General features: G+C 42.6%; 1 protein-coding gene across 10 annotated transcripts in view; it reads right to left on the bottom strand.

The window, feature by feature from the left end:
- The window catches only part of LOC101970276 (TLE family member 1, transcriptional corepressor), a 91,166-nt gene that overhangs the window by 21,755 nt on the left and 50,128 nt on the right, over positions 1-19,283 (bottom strand). For 5 of the 10 annotated variants that reach the window (XM_021733132.2, XM_021733134.2, XM_040285643.2 and 2 more), the window contains 7 exons: positions 11,233-11,349; positions 7,724-7,777; positions 6,996-7,148; positions 5,351-5,495; positions 4,685-4,786; positions 4,170-4,357; positions 2,608-2,684 (listed from right to left, as the gene is read on the bottom strand). In XM_021733132.2, the coding sequence (XP_021588807.1) occupies positions 2,608-2,684; positions 4,170-4,357; positions 4,685-4,786; positions 5,351-5,495; positions 6,996-7,148; positions 7,724-7,777; positions 11,233-11,349 (836 nt within the window). The remainder of the gene's footprint in view (positions 1-2,607; positions 2,685-4,169; positions 4,358-4,684; positions 4,787-5,350; positions 5,496-6,995; positions 7,149-7,723; positions 7,778-11,232; positions 11,350-19,283) is intronic. The other 5 variants (XM_005335132.3, XM_078047432.1, XM_013362792.4 and 2 more) reach the window with 2 other exon arrangements.

Genomic DNA, 19,283 nt, shown 5'->3' with positions numbered 1-19,283 from the left:
CATTAGCCACGGCCTGTAATGGATGAGCACAGTCATGGAGGGCAAGCATCTAGAGACCTTCACACAGCAACGTGCCAGGCATTTATGACTGTTGACACAACTTGGATTTCGTGGCTTTCCCCCCTGTTTTTTCTTATTATATGTTTCAAACCTATCAATCTTTGATATGCTGGGAAAATACCAGGCTGTCACTATAAATGGTTTGGGAAATACTGTGAGGCAACATTACTTTACTAGATGATTAAAAACAGCAAGTCCTCCCATACTAATTAATGGATTAATATTGGCAATAAGACTGTATAGCCCAGATCCTGGCAATGGGGAAATTCACTTAACCCTCTGCTATTAATTAATTCCGTCTTCCTCACATAGTATGGCTCACCTCAAATATCAAGAGAATCTTAAAAAAATACATTGACTGTTTGAGAGACAACAGGAGGCACAGATCCAGAGACCAAAGGTCATTTTGACCAAGACAAGAAAAGCACCTTTATATATGAGTCTCACCACTTTGCCACTGTGTCCCTGTTCATGTCTACAGGCACCCTGTAATCTTCATTCACACAGCTCTGAGAAAGGTAAGGTGCACACACAGCCAAGGACGAACCACTTGGCTCTAATTGGCATATCACTGTCTTTTGCATCAAATCTCTCCTCCCCCACCCCACACCTCTATAAGGAACAGAGTCCAAATTGAGCATACCCTGAATGCCAGCCTTCTAACCAGCCCTGAAACTCACAGTTCTGCTTCCCAGCCCCAACTGCCCTCATCACTTTCTTCTTCTTCATTTTTTAAAAATATTTTTAGTTGTAGATGAACACAATAACTTTATTTTGTTTATTTTTTTAATGTGGTGCTGAGAATCGAACCTACTGCCTCACATATGCGAGGCAAGCACTCTGCCACTGAGCCACAACCCCAGCCCCCTCATGTCACTTTTAAGATAGGGTCTTGGCAGCTGGACAATCCCTCATGCTCCCCTAACTCTTGAAGCTGGCTTTCTCTAAGGCTTAGCCAATGTTGGCCTTTTTTGCTTACTAATCCTCTCCCAAAGACTCACCAGTTAACATTATCATGGCTTCTTAAGATGGCATTACCAGTCTGCCCTTCATCCACTGACCAATCCATTCGGATACCAATAGTTACAATGTTGTAAATTATAGGGGAAAAGAACCCACGATTGCCCCCAAGGGCCTCCCAGGCTGGAAGCAGTGAGCATTCCCAAGAAAACACACATCATGGCAGTGGATGGGTGTTGTCCCGGAAGAGACGGACCACTTAAGTGAGCATTCAGCAACACTGCCCCTCTCCCACCCACCCTGCCCTGGTGGGACCTCCAGGCCATCTTATATTCTCAACATCTGTACTAATTCCTAGTGTAGACAAAGCCTTGTTTCCTCATGAATCAAATCTCTGTTAAATTGTCAGAATGACACAGTAAAAGCAGAACAAGGGGAATCTGCTTCCCTAAAAAGCAGGTGAGAGGCCAAGAAATTTTATGTTTCCTCAGGTTGGTGGTTTCTTTGTATCAAGGCTCCAAACAAAATCACACAAGGCTGAATGGACAGTTGAGAATGGTGCTGCTGGGACATGCAAGTGACACAATGAAGAAAGCAGCCTCGTTGACACGAGGGGGGGGGGTTGTGTGTGACAAAGACCAACCTGTGGTCTGAGACTCGACCACAGTACCTCTTTTATAGATTGATTCCCCTCTCCATTATTTCAACTCCATTTTGTATAAAACTTGAGAATTTCAGAAATTCTTTCAAATCAGGCCTTGAATAACAACCCCCCCCCCCCCGTGTCCATTCATCCTTGTGTGATTTCCCAACCTGGGAAGCAGATTCCCCTTGTTCTGCTTTTACTGTGTCATTCTGACAATTTAACATGGAGAAAGCAACTGATTTTTTAAAAAAGTGATCCAGAAAGAATACCCAAGTTTTTCCAAATTCTGAGTGCTTTTGTGCCACTTAACCTCTGTCTTGCTTCCCCATAAAGCCCCTTTGCTTTTTGTAAGTCCAAGTCTGAGAGTAAATCACTCCTCAGAACTGTAATTGGGGGAAAAAAACACAAAAAGCAACTGTAACTGGGGTTCCACCTGGGATGTTGGCCTCCCACAGGACCTACCCTTCAAATATCTCAGTTCCAGCAAAATAAGGAAAAGGAGGCACTGAGCTGGGTACAGAGAGAACACTCTTCAAATCTCTGAGGTTAAGAGTTTGTAACAACTTACTACCCACACACAGCGCCAGTGAAAATCCAGCAGCCACTTTCCAACCAAGCGGCAAAGCCGAGCAGCTTTCTGAAGACAGGTCAAGCAAGGAGGGCTAACCACCTCCAGCTCTATCCTCCCACCTTGCCCTCGCCTCCAACAGCTTCCCTCCAGAAATAACTAAGTGTATGAGCTCACCCACAGGGAGAAGACAGAGGCATGACACCTACAAGTTGCCTATTTATAGAAAGTGTTAACACTTCTTGGGCAAAGACACCAGAAGTCTCCTTGGAAACACCCAGGCCTGTACTCCCTTTGGAATCCCAGTCTGCTGACACTGTGGCTGGGGAACCGCCTGTGAAGCAAACCAAAACCGAGGCACAGAGGTACTTACGGTTTTCCCCCAGGGATTCCTGCCAGGTTCGGAGGGATGGTAGGTACTCTCATGTGGGGAGGAGGATCAAAACCAACCTGCAAATAAAAATAAGGCATGGCAGACTCATTTATGCAAGGTAGGCACTTTCGCAGCACTGACTTTCCATTAGAAACTAGTGTATCCCCAGAGCAATATAAGTGGGAGCAATACCGGGGCTAGCATTTTTTTTTTTTTTTTTAAAGAAAAAGTCTAATGTAAGTAACATAATCACCTCTAGACACCACAAGACACACTTCCTTTTGGAAGGTGGAACAGGGGTGCGATCTACTTGTGCAATGAGAACCAGCTTCGGATGGTAAATCCTTCCCCATAGACTTGATCTTTCCCTAATCAGGTGCAGAGAGAGCAATGCTGATAACCTTCACATTGCTGATGCTTCAGGCCAGATAGTTCTTTTCCTTGTTGAAAGGTATCCTGGCCATTGCAGGGAGGTCTTTATTTTCAAGTGGCAACAGCGTCTCCCCAGTTGTGATCATCAAAATGTCTCCAGGGGGCAAAACTCCTCAGTTGTGGTGATCATCAAAATGTCTCCAGGGGGCAAAACTCCTCAGTTGTGCACCACTCAGATCTAAGTTCATGCATGGATTCCCTATTTCTGTCTACCTTAACCGCAGCATCTAGTCCCTTTGCTGCCTATCTTTGAACTCTTGCCCTCCACTGCACATCCATTTCGACAAGCACAACAGAAGGAAAAAACAATGACTTTAACATCTCCCCCAATCATAGGGTGTTATGTTATTTTCAAGAGGGGAAAGGAGAGAGAGGTATGTGACGGCGGTATTTTAAAATAGCCACAGAGCTTCTGTTTGATACCTAATATTATACACCCTTTCCTGTTGCAATCGGTGACAACAGTCAATTTCACTCTTCAAATGCAGCTGTTTATCTTCTCAGTCAAAACGGGGCCATTTGCATAGGAGCAGCAGAAGGTAGGGCAAGAAGAAACCGACAGCCCAGCCTCGCAGGTTTACGGTCTGTCTTTCTACTTGTTATACACAAACCACTTGTAAGATATGAGCCACGCTATTGGGTGTAAAGAATATATAGACATGGAAAGAGAATGCTATGACTTCTCAAATGTTTTTTTTTCCCCCTAAGGTTTAAATAGAGAGAGAAAGAGAGAGCAAAAAAAAGAAAAACTTAAGAAAATGAATGAAAAGGCTTCTGTGAGCCACTAGAGTCATTTCATCGCCTTTAAATAAAAAAATCTACTTTGGTGGGAGAAAACCAGATGTCCCCAGGACCACTGAAGGAGCTTCTAAACACTGCCTTTTTTCATGGACAAAAACAGTAAAACAAAAAGCGTTTGGGCCTCACTTAATGAACCAGCATGTTGATGAAGGCTGACAAGAGGAGGGCAAGGGTGCAGTGGGAACACTGGCGTCTTTGTGTTGGAGGTGTGTGGGGCCGGCTGCTCCTGCCCCCATAGCCTGGGGAGGCCTGTGTACCCCGGGGCTGACAGCACTCAGTGAAGCATGTGGCTTTTCCCACCCAAGCAAAGCCCACCAGCAGTGGCCTACCATTGGGGAGCGCCCGTAGGCCACCACGGCAGCCGCAGCGGCAGCGCTCATCTGGGGTGACATGCTGTGTAAACTGGCGTAAGCGGCGCTGGGGCTGGTCAGCTCGCCGTTCATGCCGGCGTGGGGGACCATCCCAAAGGGAGCAGGGTACGGGCCAGGCACTGCCAGGGGCGTCCTCAAACCGGCGGCTGAAAGGAAACACAAGCCGCATGTCACTCGACTGCCCACTCCAGTCAAGCCTGACCAGCAATTCCAGAGTCATCTGTTAGTGTCATTTGTCATGGGGAGGGAGGAAAAGAGGCTTCCCGGGCAGCAGGGAGATTACCTCTAATTTATACACTGGATCCAATCCTCCCCAGAGCTAATTTAATCTCCAGGACAGGAAGGACCCCAGAAGCAAAACCCACAGATTTTCTCATTGGTATATGTGGCAGTGCTGGGACACCAGGGGAATTAATCAGCATCATCGTACCCAATTCAGAGAGCAAACCAAGGCACAGACACTAAGTGTTTACCTGACTTAATCTCAAAAGAAGATTTTCTTGATAAAATCCAAGATTTCTCCTTCAGTCCGAATTTTCCATTCCCTGGTACCAATTCCAAATGAAAACCAAATCCTAGATTCACGTAAACCAAAGCATGGATTTAGGAGGAATATTCTGGTGCTTACTTTCTGTTGGACTCAGGTTGTTACTTTTTTCCTTGCCCAGAGAGGAGAGTTAGGAGTTTACTCATGGGCTAGAGAACCCTCCTGATTTCTACTGATTCTTGGGGGGTGGGCTAACAGAAAACCAGCCAACCACAGTCAGCAAGAAGCTCGCTCTAGCCTCAAAACTGGACGTTTCGGTCAATATTAGCGAAGTCAGACACACAATGATAGTTTGGTCAGAAGCTTATGTACAGAATAATTATCGGAAACTTGACTGAAGTCCCTAGGATTTGGATTATTTGGAAATAAAAGAAAAGCTGAATGTAAACAGTTGGAGACCAAACAGGGTGCTGCTGCTGAGACCCAAGGACAAACATCTGCTTCTTACCGTGCCTTTTTCAGAGACAGGAAGGAGGGTGGTGGCAAGGGCATTTCATATGCATGGGGAAATCACGTCACTAGATTAACAGACAATTTACTGAGCTGGGAGAGGGAGGAACACAACGCAGCATAATAAGAGGCGATGCTCTACCCGCTTGGTTGACGAGGGGCTCCATGGCTGGAGGCTTGCCCAGGCCTGGACGGAGTCCTGGAGTGGCGCTGGTGCCCGGCGTTGGCATGTCGCTCCGAGGAGTCGGCGTGCTGGATTTCAGAACGGGCGTGCTGGCTTTTTCATGCTGGTATCATTAAACAAATTAAATGAGTATTATTTTTAATCCAAGCCATATTACACAATTTATCACAACAGCAGCTGGGACACTGGGCACCTTCTAGCTACTCCCTCAGCCAATTTTCATAAATCCACACAATGTTGACAGCATTAACTTGTGAGCGAGAAATGTTGACCTTTCCTCTTCCTGCCAGAATTAAAACTCGAGCTAGAGACAGAGAACATGATCACACTTCTTCCTCCGCAGATTTTATTTTGAAAAGAATTTTCCATCGGGCTTGTGGACTCAGGCTCTTTGCCAAGTCAAAATGATGACCACCCAGAGAATAACTCCCAGTCCCTTGGAAACGTGGGCTCCAGCCACAGGAACATCTAAGGGAAGCTCCTTTCTCTAATCCTGCCTTTGGGTAGCCGCAGAATTGAGACTAATGACGAAAGACAGCGAGACCATCAGTTACGTGAGAAGCAAACCAGCATTTCAGAGGCAAAAGCCCCAGAACAAGCTTCATCTAAGAAGAATACCTTTGGGGGTAGGTTTTGCCACCCACCTACCTACATAACGCATATGGACCCACCAGTACAGGCACGGGAGACTTAACACCAGCCTGCTCTCAGCACTACCGGAGGCAAAACAACAACAGGGTGGAAGGACCGTGTCTTCTACCTCTCAACTTTTCAGGACCCCCATGGCAAAGATCATGGGCCAGCAAGGGACCCCAGCACTCTGTCTTGCACCTGGTAGGCTGTGTGGTGCAGCAAATTCATCAGCTTTCCTTCCCGTAGGTGACATGGGGTAACAACTGGGGGACTGTGTAAGGATTAAATAGGGTGGTAAGGGACCTTTATGAATGAAGAGATGACAAGCTTTACAACATTTGTTGAAAGAATACACTACCACACAGATGGGCTTTGATGCACCCCAACACCACCAGTTTTTTCTAGGCCTCCTTGAGTACATCACTGTTCTAATGAGCTCTCTAATATCGGGCATGCTCCCAGCAAGCCCCAACATGATGGGACAATCTCCCCCAGTAAGTGCACAGCTTAACAAAGTCAAGACTTCCTCAGATCTAAGAGGTCTGAACTATGTGCCAAATGGTGAATTTCACAGATTTGTGTCTCTAACCACGATTCATAAGAGACTACTGCAGAAGAAAAAGTAAAAACACTGTCTCCATAAAAACAAGAGAAGGAGTTTCGCTTTTTAATACTTGAAAATATAACGCTCAGCCGGGCTCAGGAGGCTGAGAAAGGAGGATCACAAGTTGGAGGTCAGCCTCAGCAACTTAGCATGACCCTAAGCAAGTGAGTGAGACCCTGTCTCAAAATAAAAAGAGCTGGGGATGTGGCTCAGTGGTTGAGAGCCCCTGGGTTCAATCCCTGGTACCAAAACAACAACAGATATAACCCTCAAACAGCAAAATCCTGACTTTCAAATTTTTTTAGTGTCCTCTGGTCCACAAAGAAAAATGCACTGCCAAATAGGCTACCAATTTTCTTTACATACCAAGCTCATTTCTTTGGATTTCAAAGAAGTAGAACTTCCCGAGGAGGCAGTGGAAGCTGGGCTACTAGAAGCATCTTTCTTCAGCAGGCGATTTTTGTCGATTCCATTTTCCCGAGGTGAATGGGCAGGACTTGCTCGTGGAGAAGAAGGGTCCTCAATAAGTAGAACCAAAAGTTTTCATGTTTTAGCTTACAGCAGACAAACTTTTCCACACTAATTCTCTAATTATAAGAGAATACTGGAAGTCCTTTTGATTGGAGTGGGGAGGGCATGACATGCCTAATGATATTATAATAAATGAATGAGAAGGTGTCTGCTGAATACCCATGAACGTTATCATAAAGAAAATTATCAAATTCCTCCCTGTGACCAAGTACTTTCCCTAGAAGTCATTGGAAAGAGGAGCCAGACACCCAACTTAGAAATCCAAAATGACCAGGGCAACAAATGGTGCTGGGTATCAAATCCAGGGTCTTGCAAATGCTGGGCCAATGTTGGAGCTATATCCTCAGCCCAGACTTTTTATTTTTTTTTTTAATAAAGAGAATAATAACTTGTGTCAGTTAAGACTATTATTGCTCCATCCACGTACAACCATTAGGTTCTTAATGAATACAAATGCAAAAGACACTGTGGTTCTATTTCCTACATTTACTACTGGGTTTTTCTCACAATAGAAATATATAAGTTATTCTGAAGATACACTTTTTGACAAAAACAATGATTACCTCATTGGACACATCCACAACTAAGTTGTCATCGCTTTTGTCACCATCGCTGTCCTGAAAAAAAGAAATTTTACTGTTTCATGAAGGCTAAGAATGGAAGTGAACATAGTTAAATTTCTTTCTATAGTTCTTGGTGGCGCACAAGCTAGAAAACTACATGGAACATGCCTGTGGGCTCACTTCCAGATTGCCAACCCTTCCCATTAATACCACCTTCCCCTTCTCATCTGACCCGAAGCTACGCAAAGCTGCCCCCAGGAATTCTGCTGCAGTAGCAAACTAGCTCTCCAATTATAATTTGCTTACAGGAGAAGGCAAGTTGCAAAAATATGGTGCACTATGAAGGCATAATAAATGTTTTCAATAAATACCTAGATCTTTTCTGTGATCTAAAATCTTGCTTATAATCTGATATCTGCATACCCTTACATCCGCATTCTTCTTCCATTTGATTTTCAAATTAAGTACACAATTTCATGTCATTATCTTTATACGTCTCACCTTGAAGGCAGATGGCCAGCCAATCTGGCGCTCATAGACAATTCATATAACAGACACAAATTCACTTAACCCATTTTTCCATGGGGTTTCTAGTTACAGCAGAAAACAAAAAAGATCCAATCTCATGTCAAGAATAAACCTCTTCAGCAATCAGCTTTTTGGAGAGATGGAAGGAATACAGATGGCAGTGTTTGGAGGGCATTGCCATTCTGCAGAAAGATTTTTATTGACTCTTCAATAGAACTGTAAAATTTGCTAATCAGAAGAAATTCTGGGGTTGCACTGAGTTTGGAAGAGATTCAGAAAAGCTGCTCAGTTAATGATGTGATGACTCCTCCATCAAAGTTTGGGGCAGGCTGTAAAACTCTTGTTTTTTATTTTTACTCAAAACCCCTTATATCCTTTAGTGCAGAGAAATACAATAAGCATGTAGAAATTAGGACCTCTTGATGGGTCCAAATTCTTAAAAAATAAGTAGAACCCAAATTTATGATCTAAATAATTCTTTTTTTTTGATGTCACTGTCATTAGGATTATACAAAGAATATTTGAGAAATGTTAACACATACAAGTGCAAACATAACCCACAATGGCCTTCTGTGAACCCACAGTTCAAGCAAGTCTTCGACTCTAAATTCAGATCTCAAATGTTATTTCCCAACCATTCCCAGAACTGCACGTGGGAGACCCTATTCACTTTCTTCAATAATGTGTTAGAAGATATACTTTAGTCATTGTTATGAAGGCACCATGCAATTCACCAGTAACAACATAAAATTACAACCAATGAGGAAGCTGGGGTAATACAAAATAACAGTCTATTCAAAAAAATATTTTCATAAAGAAGAGAGAAAAACTAATAATAAAGAAAATTTGTTTTCTCACAGGAAAGCCCACAGAGAGGTACAAATGTTCTATGGTGTTAAGTGTGTGGCAAAAGAATACAAAATAAAAGGGTTTACCTTTTAGAAAAAAAAAATTATAAAAATAACTGTGCAGTATATAGGTTAAACTGGTTAAAAAGTAGCAAACAAATTCTTAAAATATTAATCTTTTTAACATTAAAGAAAAATTTATTTTTCTAATTGACACATAATTATACATGTTTACATGGGGTACATGTGTAGTGATTCAATACATGTATACACCGTGTAATGATCAAATTAGGATATTTTAGGACCTGTTGTCCTGCCTCCCTCTATTCCCGAGCCTTCCCACCCACTCTAATGGAACTCTGAAATTAGTTTTTCAAAGGGAAATGCATACATGGGACATCAGCACTGGGCAGCAGATAAGGGGAGAAGGTATGTATTAAAAAGCTTGGGCTGGGCCAGGGAGAACCTATGACTCTGGTTTTTATGATATTATTACACCATAGTACAAAAAGGTCTGATTCGAGGAACTGTGGAAAAATACCAATCCTGGGTGGGACTGGATGTAGGAATTTTGATTAAGAGCACAAATTTTGGTTGAGTCAGACTACCTCTAGGCTCTGCCAACAGCCAGGACCTCTGGCAAACCACTTTGAAGGTCCAGGCCACAGTTTCTTCATGTATGAAATGGAGATGATGGTAGCTAACTCACTGGGTTACAGTAAGAATCCAGTGAAATAATCCATATAAAAACACAGGGCAGCTGGAACGAGTTTGAATTGGTGCTCAAGAAATGTTACCTGTTGCTAGCTATTAGCACGAGCAAGCCTCAGAAGGTAGAGGCCAGTGTTTAAACTTCCAGTCTACCCAGTAGACACTTCTTCCTCCAGGGATGACAGCAAGTGGCCCAATTCAGGATCCTACTCTCATATTGTTCCTGAGAACTCACTGGTGGAGACACACAGGGCAAGTCCAAGCTAATCATGGCAGTAATGTTTACGATTCCAGGGCCAGAGCCAGTGGCCACTTGGCCTGACTTGCTCTCCTCTGAATGTGACTTCAATGGATCTATGTTGAATTCTCGTCCGTCAACCGGGTGAGCGATCTCATCTGCAGGGTGTGAACTAGATCCTCTGATGTTTCATCTGTTTTTACCATGGACTAAGATCACCCACTGCAGAAGACCATAAACTCTACCTTAAACCTAACATAATCCTAGATATCTTAGCTGAAGAGCATCTTGAAAAAATATTCTGTGCTACCAATTTTTTTTTTTCTCTTTTTTTGGTACCAGGGATTGAACTCAGGGGCTAACCACTGAGGCATAACCCCAGTCTTTTTTATTTTTTATTATTTTGAGACAGGTTCTTATTAAATTGCTGAGGCTGGCTTTGAACTTGCAATCCTCCTACCTCAGACTCCTGAGCCCCTGCAGTTACAGGTGTGCACCACTTCGCCTGGCTTCAAATTTTTTACTCTATTTGTGCATAAGTGGCTACCAAATTTGCAAGGTCCAAGACAAAAGGAAAATGCAAAGCACTCATTCAAAAACTGAGATTTCAATGATGGTAAGATGAGACCCTTCTAGAAGCAGGGCCCAGTGCAGCCTTATGGTCCACAAAGCCACACCTAAATTTTCAAAGTCCCTCTTGCAGATCACTTCTTGAACTTCTGGCTAAGATTAAGTGAAGAATAACTAAGACAGTTTAAAAATGTAAAATTAAGTCCAAAAGAAGCATAATTTACAGCCCTAAAGGAAAAGAATATTCTACAATGTAAGAGTTTACCTCTTTTTAATGTTTTCTTTTTTGTGTATGCAGGCGACAGAACCCTGGGCCTGGCACACGCAAGGTAAGCCTTAACACCACTGAGCTATATACATTCCCAGCCTTTTTTTCTTTGTCTTTTAATTTGAGACAGGGTTTCATTAAGTTGCCCAAGCTGATCACAAACTTTTGATCCTTTAGTCTCCCAAGAGGCTCAGATATAGGCATGTACTACCATGCCCAGCTCTGAACTTACCCTTACCTTAAAGGATGTGGAATTATAATGGAAATCTTAGATTACACTTAGACATTCACATAGAAAGTAGGCAGTAAGCAAACAAATAGTATTCAAAGTCTTTTATTTACTTACATAGTGGCTAGAATCCTTATCATCCACCTTCCGTTTTTTGATGTCATTGGAAAATTCGGGCCCATTTCTGCGTTTATCTGTACCTCTTAGACTGTCTGGGACCAAAAGGGAATTACTCTACAAGACAAAAAAAAAAAAAAAATGTATCTCTCTCTCTCTCTCTCAAAGGCTTCTTTGCCAGTCTCTTTGTACACATGAAAACCCAACCTGGAAGTGGGAACTGTTTTAGAAAGGTGATACCTATACAACCTTTTATTCCATTTAAGTCATCTGTCTGAAGACTTTGATGGCAAACATTTAAAGAGCTTTCCCCACTTAAAAGGACCCTGTCTTTGGTATCAAACCTTACAAATCCTGGTGAATCCTTCAGGCTCTGCTCACTCTAAATGTGCTCCTGTTCTATCTAGTGCTGGAGAAACTGGGAGCTTGCTGTTTGTGCGTGGATGTGTGTTTACTCTGTCAAGAATATGAAGGACTGATGAGCAAATCTTGAGATTGCTCCACTAGGCATATTCTATAACTCTTAAGAGTCACTGTGTACCACTCTAAACAGACACAAAAGAAACAGGTGGGATTAACAGCATGGTTTCCTAAAAGGCAAATCACATTTTCCATAGCAACGATAAAGGAACTTTTGAATTCTTTTAATTTATTGTTGAAAATAAGATTTGGTGTTGCTCGCCAGAAGCACTGAAACTTAAGTCCCACAGGGGAAGAAATCTCAGCCTGTGACGCTTCAATAGCAAGACCAGCTCCCACACACAAAGCAGGAACAAGGACTAATCTCTTCCACCAGCCACACAGGATACTTTCATTGGCATATGCTGAGTGCGAACTGTTGACCCAAAGAAAACAGGCATTTGAGATATTTTGGGGTCACATGACATGATCTGACATCCCTTCAATTCCCATCTCCCCTTGGGCTAAGGCATGAGAACATGTTACAATGAGTTCTTTTAAGTGCAGGATTAGCATATGCAAGGAGGCAATTTGTTCAGTGATGTGTTACTGCCTTGAACGACTGTGAATGAGCTGTGCAAAAAACCTCCCTTCACAAAGCCCAGATAACCCCAATTTCTGAAAGATGTTTGCGAACTAAAAGCAGGTGTCCAGGCCAACAGAAAATTATGCTATCTTCCTGTGTCACAATTTAAAATAAAAAAGGGCAGGGGAAATCTTTAGGTTAGACCACATCTGAGGTGACAATATATACCAGGAGCAAAAAATCTTATGGTCCATTTTTTAAGGCCATGAGTTTTTGATCCCCACCAGACAGAGGTATAATCAATCAGCCAGGTGGCTGGCTCTCAAATCTCCCCTGGGAAAAACCTGGACCCCCACCATGGGAGTGCTCCCAGCTCAACCTCACACAGGAGGAAATCAAAACGGAGGACCAGAAGGCAACACGAAGCCTCGTGGCCCACTTCATTCTAAAGTGAGCTGAGCTCTTTTATTCCTGACTGTTGAAGCTACACAAATGCCAGGAGGCTCAGATAAAAGGAGGTAGAGGGAACTAGGCAATTCAATATGGAGAAGCTCAAAGTAATGGCTTTACCACAGGGGCTGGGGCTGAAAGGTGAGCTGGCTGCATCCCTGAACTAATTACCTTCATAAATGTCTGCTAAAAACTAACCTCTTCAACCCAGTCCCTCCGCCTGACAAAGGATGCGGTAGAATTAATACAACTCCAGGAAGTGCTTAAATACACCTGCCTCTGTTCTAAATCATTTCAGCCCCAAAGTCTCCTCCGGCTCTGCAAATGCAGCAAGGGAAAGGCACATACTCACTCTACTTCCCATCTGCACAGGTACCCAGCGAAACATGTCAAAGAATCCAGGTCCACTGCAATTTCAAAGTCTCTTTCCACAAGGCTATCTTTACAGGCCTCCTGTGTGATTAGCACCAGGCATCCAAACCACTCACCATTCCAAAATGGTTTCTTAACGTCTTATTTTAAAAATCACGTCCAGTGGAATTGGGAATGTCAAAAGTAAAGTGTACCTCTGTTAGGAGCTACACAGTGTTAGAAACATCTCTACAGCTGGCCCTTTAAGGCTCTCAGGCCTCTGCTTCTATAAGTTAGAAGTCATTACTGTAACTTCCGCACGAGCAGCTTAAATGAAGTCTATAATCTGAATGGGTTTTGAAAAGCTCTGAAGTTCCTCTAAATTTGGACTGGGCTGGTAATTAGCATCCCTGCTTTATCTGAAAATTGGCCCCATTCAACCGGCAGACTTCAACAAGTTGCAAAACAAGATGTCTCTTCATACCTTTGATGCTGTAAGACAGCCTCAAAACAGGGCAGCAAAGGGGTGGGGGCTGAAAAGGCCTGGGCGTGAGATCCAGGGCATCCCGGGCTCCCACTGCTGTGCAGCACCAGCCCACCAAAAACACACCACGTCCTTGAACCTTTGTTTCCTGCAACCCAGTTCTGTGAGTGACTGGCCGACTTTCCAGTCCTGACACTGCTCTGGTGGTTGTTCTAGATATAAGCAAACAGTTCCAGCCTAATGAGCTGCACTGGCAGCCAACAGCAACCGTCTGGTTTCTTAACTACTGTCTAGGGGATCCTTATCTTTGTGGTTCCCTCGTTTGTTCTCCAGAAACCCAAAGTGACTTCGTGGGTATTGCTACATGTCTCAAGATACCCAAAATATTTTTCCTTCATGCACCATCTGCTACTTCTTCCTTGGCTGAAGGGTGGAACACAGCCATTTTGCCAGTCACAATACACCACTCATATGAATCTCAAGTATTAAGAGACGATACCTGATATCGACTGAAAATCCTTTAGCTTCTTCAAAATTTAGGATTCTGTGTTGATAGAGTAACTATTGTACATACTGAACAAACATTTAAGAGGAGACCAAATTGCAAAAGAATGAAACTGAGGTTGTTTTGCTTTAAGTAACTTAAAAAGTCATACACATTCCAGACAATTAGACTCAAACTAGGAAAGAAAACCAAAACAACCTTCAAGAGATACTTTTCATCCCCCTCATTTTATCTGGAGCACTATGATGTCCAAGCCAGGGTGATTTGCCTAGAGCAGCTCTTCCTACCACCTACAGAGTCCAATTATGTCGAAGTGCCACCCCTCCCAGATTGGAGATTTCTCAGCTCAGATTCTGTACCCAGAACACTTATACCCTAGTAAAAATCACTCAAAACCCACACTGGCTCTTTAAACTGCCGTGCTTAACATTCTGACAATGTCTCACGCCTGCTTCTCTGATACTCCTCCTAACCAACAGTCAACAATCTGGTTCTATGCCTATCACTTAAAAAATACAAACATGTAACTATAAAAACTGGACATTTTACAGCCTACTTTAAAATGAACTGCTCAGCCTGGTCAACACAGTGAGACTCTTCCACTAACTAGCAGTAATAATAATTTTTCAAGATAAAAATAAAATAAAATTAACTGAGAATAGTTCAAAATTCCTCATAAAAATCCTGCTGCTCATAATCTAAGCTATGTCCTATCAAGGACCCCAGTAGAACCACAGCAGTCCACCTATACCCAGCACCAGTCCCACAGGCTGCCAATCCCCACAGGTAACAGTTTTACAGACCTATTTGCCACTGCAGATGTCTCCTCCCAGAGTCCATTTCTTTTTTTTTTAAAAAAGATTTCAATCTACCAAATAGCATTCATCAAGTGGAATTCATTTTTCAAATATTTATCTGCCAAATAAATATTTAGTTATGAATAAGACTTTTTTGATCAACATGAGAACCACTGTTATCACACTGATTGACAGACTCTCGTCCCAGCCAAGAAACTCAGTGTTTTATTTCACCTTGCAGCTGGTGAAATTTACATATCTGCCAGAACTTTCCAAACACTGTAAATACTGGGCAGACTTCTATCACAAATGTCCCAAGCACTGGGATTTCCAGACTGTATATAAGTTTCTCTTTAAGATTTTGTTAAGAAATAAACAAAATCATCTTATTTACCTGTGTTTTTATAGGAACTCAAAATAGGGAGTTATATAGCCTAGGGGAGATATTACAAACCTGAGCAAATCAAGATCTGAAAACACAGTGTTTTCAAAACAAACTTAAATTCTAAAACCATAATGATGTTCTACACCTTATGGTTGCACACGCTTAAGGATGTAGAGCCAAGTAAAATGGTACAGGGACAGGCAAATCTGACAAGACTCAAAAAGGAAAGAAAAGATCCTCCTAGAATGCTCAATGCTAGCAAAAGAAAGAAGCCTGGCTGCATTTACACATAGAAACTACAACTGAGATGATCAGATGCAGGTTAAGGGACAGGAAAGGCATGCTCCACAGCAAGAAAGGACCTCTCCCCCTCTTAAGAAAACCTAGAATTCTTTGGAGAACATCAAATCTTCAGGGGCAACTGGTAAATTGTTTGGTATTATAATTAGATGCTTCTTAAGGGTCCACATCCACCCAACAGAGCAGAATGGCTATGTAAGGCAGAGAGCTTGTCAGAAGAAAAAGATTTTCCCTTAACAGGACCTGCATCCCCCCTCCCTCCCTCTCTCTCTCTCTCTCTCTCTTTCGACAAACCGGAGCACAATTTCCTAACTGTGGGAACCCAACCTCCCCCTGCAGTGGTGGAATAGGTGCAAGTTAACTGGACAGTTGGCTCAGTGTTAGAACCCAGTGGGCAGAAGAGGCCAATACAGCCTATCAGATAAAACAAAAACCAAAGATCCCAATACAATTATAAAATCATACCTCCATTTAAGAACTTACAATGCAAGGAGAAGAGTCAACTGAACTTCAGAGAGTAACCAGCAGAATAAAAAGAAAACATCAAGATTTGGACTTTGTATTACCCTCATGTTGACCATTTTAGAAATGGATGTTCACATTTTATGCTCTGAACACTCAAGATAAATATAGCAAAACCCTCGGTGCTTCAATAAGGATTAAGCCCAGTCTTTTATGGTCTTGTTCCAGGAATTTTGCTTTCTTTAGCAATCTAACAGTAATGGCTGTTCTTGACTACTGAAACAAATCTGGAAAATAACTCCAGAAACTATGAAAGAAACGCTTAATGAAATGTTACACTGTCAATGCTGTAATGCTACCAAACACTAGTGACAGCAGCCTTCATGTATCTCGAGGACTCAGAGCAACTCTTCTGCCAACAAGTTTAAAACCTTGAAACCACCAGAAGCAAATCTGAAAGGAAAACCCACTCATGGATACAGCAGAGCTAGATGGGTTTCCCTAATGTGAAAATAATGCACATTATTCAAATGGTTTTCTTTAGCTGCCACACTGATTCCCCTTGGGAACTTTCTCTTCCCCGCAGGAAAAGTGTTTGTGTCAGAGGTACAGATTGGAAACTCGTGACACTTCATTTATCCTCAGTTACACTAAGACAGTGGGAACCTAATTTGCTAGCATACTCTACACTGACAATTAACTTCTCTGTGAACATTAAAACAATTAGGTAACTGCGCACCCCAACACATCTGTGTGCCTGCTCCATTTACACCTGGTACCAATTAAGCCATCACCCTGCGCTGTACTTTTTTGCTGCCGTCCAATTGGTCACTCATGTGTTCTTCCCTGACATTTCGACAAATGTACTTTTAACCCATAAAACTAATGGGATCCTCAGTTGTCAACAACATGTAGAAAGTAGAGAATGTGTCCACGTGGCAAGCACATCACAGCTCAGAACTGTGGACTGTAGCAGGTCTGAAGGTTGTGTATTTGTGCTTCCTAGCTCACGTGCAAAATACGGGAAAGAACGAAGTTGCTGAACTTCCACCTAGGAACTCACACTGTCAAGTGCAGATGGCTGACTCAGGAAGACTCAGGGAAAGTAGATGTTCTGCTAAGATGAAGTAAAGAGCCAGTGTATACTGGGGGTGGTTGGCACCTAAAGTCAAATAATGTCTTTCCTGTCAATCTCATACCCCTTGTGTCCTTTTATCTCCTTCTCCAGGTAAAGCAAAACAAAAGAAATATAAAGGCTGCAGGAGACAATAAATATAATTACTTAAAAACAGTTTCTCAGCTAGGCATGCTGGGCTGCAAGCAGGGTATGGTGGCACACCCCTATAATGCCAGCAACTTGGGAGGCTGAGGCAGAAGGACAGGAAGTTTAAAGTCAGGCTCAAGTACTAAGTGAGGCCCTAAGCAACTCAGCAAGATCCAGTCTCAAAACAAAAAAATAAAAAGGCCAGGGATACAGCTCAGTGGTTAAGCAATCCCTGCCACTATAAAACAAAACAAAAAACTGAAGTGTAAAAATGACTTAGGAAGAAAGAAAAATGTTCTCTGCCTGCTTTTTTTAAAGCATGAAGATCTCTTTTTTCACTGCAATTGCTGTGAGTTAAACCTGATTTTAATTACACTCAGACCCCAGCATCCATCTGATAAGTGGCTGCACTTACATGAAACACACCTCTACCTGGTACAGGTGCACACAACCCCCAACAACCAAGACCTTTTCTTTCTTCAGGAATTCATCCTACTCTCAGCAGCGATGTCAGTTTTCCCAAAGAGGATCTGTATTTTAAGCACAGTTTAAAATCCCACAAGAGAAACCTGCAGAGGCAACAGCTTAAGAACACTTAAGTGTTCTCTTCTGTGTCTAAAAATTGACATTTTAGGTGACTCATCTAAATATTAGCCTTTATTTCCAGGCCATAGTTTGACACGCCAGGTCAAAATTAATCCATAAATGTTTGGGCAAAACAGTTCTTGCACTGGGCAAGGTGGTGCACGCCTATAATCCCAGTGGTTGGGGAAGCTGAGGCAGGAGGATGTTAAGTTCAAAGCCAACCTTTGCAAAAAGTGAGGCGCTAAGAAACTCAGTGAGACTCTTTGTCTCTAAATAAAATGCAAAATAGGGCTGGGGATGTGGCTCAGTAGTCAAGTGCCCCTGAGTTCAATCCCTGGTAACTTCCCTCAGCTCCCTGAAAAAAAACCCACAAAAAATAGTTCTTGCTAGTCCATGTACGTTAGGTGAAAGTGACGAGTTAATAAGAGGTGGGCTATTTCAAGATGCTGGCACAAAGAACCATCAGAAAGTGCCCCAAGACATATGGATTCTCACTTTCACAGTGTTCCTGATAAAATCTGCATTTTTTTTGGAGGTGGGGGACATGGCACTGAGTCTTTTTAAATTTATTTTGACATGGGGTCTTCCTAACTTTCCCACACTACTGTACTCACCAGTTACAGAGAGGAGCTTTGCCTAAGAGCCAGAAACTCCCCGGGATCTGCCTTCAACAAAATTCATCTTCTTTTTACCACCCTTAAATGCTGTTATGGCTCAAAAATTTTCAGGAAAAAGACTCATACTAATTTCTAAAAAAAAAAAAAGTCATAATTTCCTTCTTATCCTCTATAACATTTAATGTCATTCTAAGAAAAAGTAAAGTAAAACTTTGGGTGGTCCTGAATTTGGAGCTAATCCCAGCTCTGTCAATTAGCTAGCCAAGAAAAGCTGGAAAAGGGGGGGAATAAAGTGACCATTTTGGTTGCCATGACTACCTTTAAGTTCCAAACATGAACCCCTGAAGCTTTTCAAGGTCAGTTATGGAGTGACAGCACAGTCCCTAGGACATGATCTAAATCTCAACCTCTATTATCAATTGACCATGTGACTAGAAGCACCAGTCTCCTTGAGCTGTCTCACTGATAAAATGATGGTGCTGTCTTCTGACTGACAATAGGTAAACAGTGCTCAAAATTTTCTGGATCAGGAACCCTTTTAAAATTTTGCTGAGATCTGATCTGTCCCCAGAACCACACACAAGGTCACTGACCCACGACAAGCATGCACACACACCTTCAGAGCCCAATCATGAGCCCTGCCTAAATGAATACATCCTATCTATCTTCTAGAGTCTCCCCCAGACACCCCGGGGTACTCCTTGCTTTTCCAAATACCAATCACATGAATTAGATTTCAGTGTTATTACAAAAGTCATTTACCTGTGATATTAAGGGGGATGAACGAAAAATGGCAGCAAATGTATGTACCACCTCAAACCATGCTTGGCACATATTGAGTGCTCAGCAAGCATTTATTAACTGAA

This window comes from Ictidomys tridecemlineatus, chromosome 4 (genome assembly GCF_052094955.1).
Source record: "Ictidomys tridecemlineatus isolate mIctTri1 chromosome 4, mIctTri1.hap1, whole genome shotgun sequence".
Lineage (NCBI taxonomy): Eukaryota > Metazoa > Chordata > Mammalia > Rodentia > Sciuridae > Ictidomys > Ictidomys tridecemlineatus.
The sequence above is the reverse complement of the archived record's forward strand: the minus strand, read 5'-3'. Positions and strand labels throughout refer to the sequence as shown.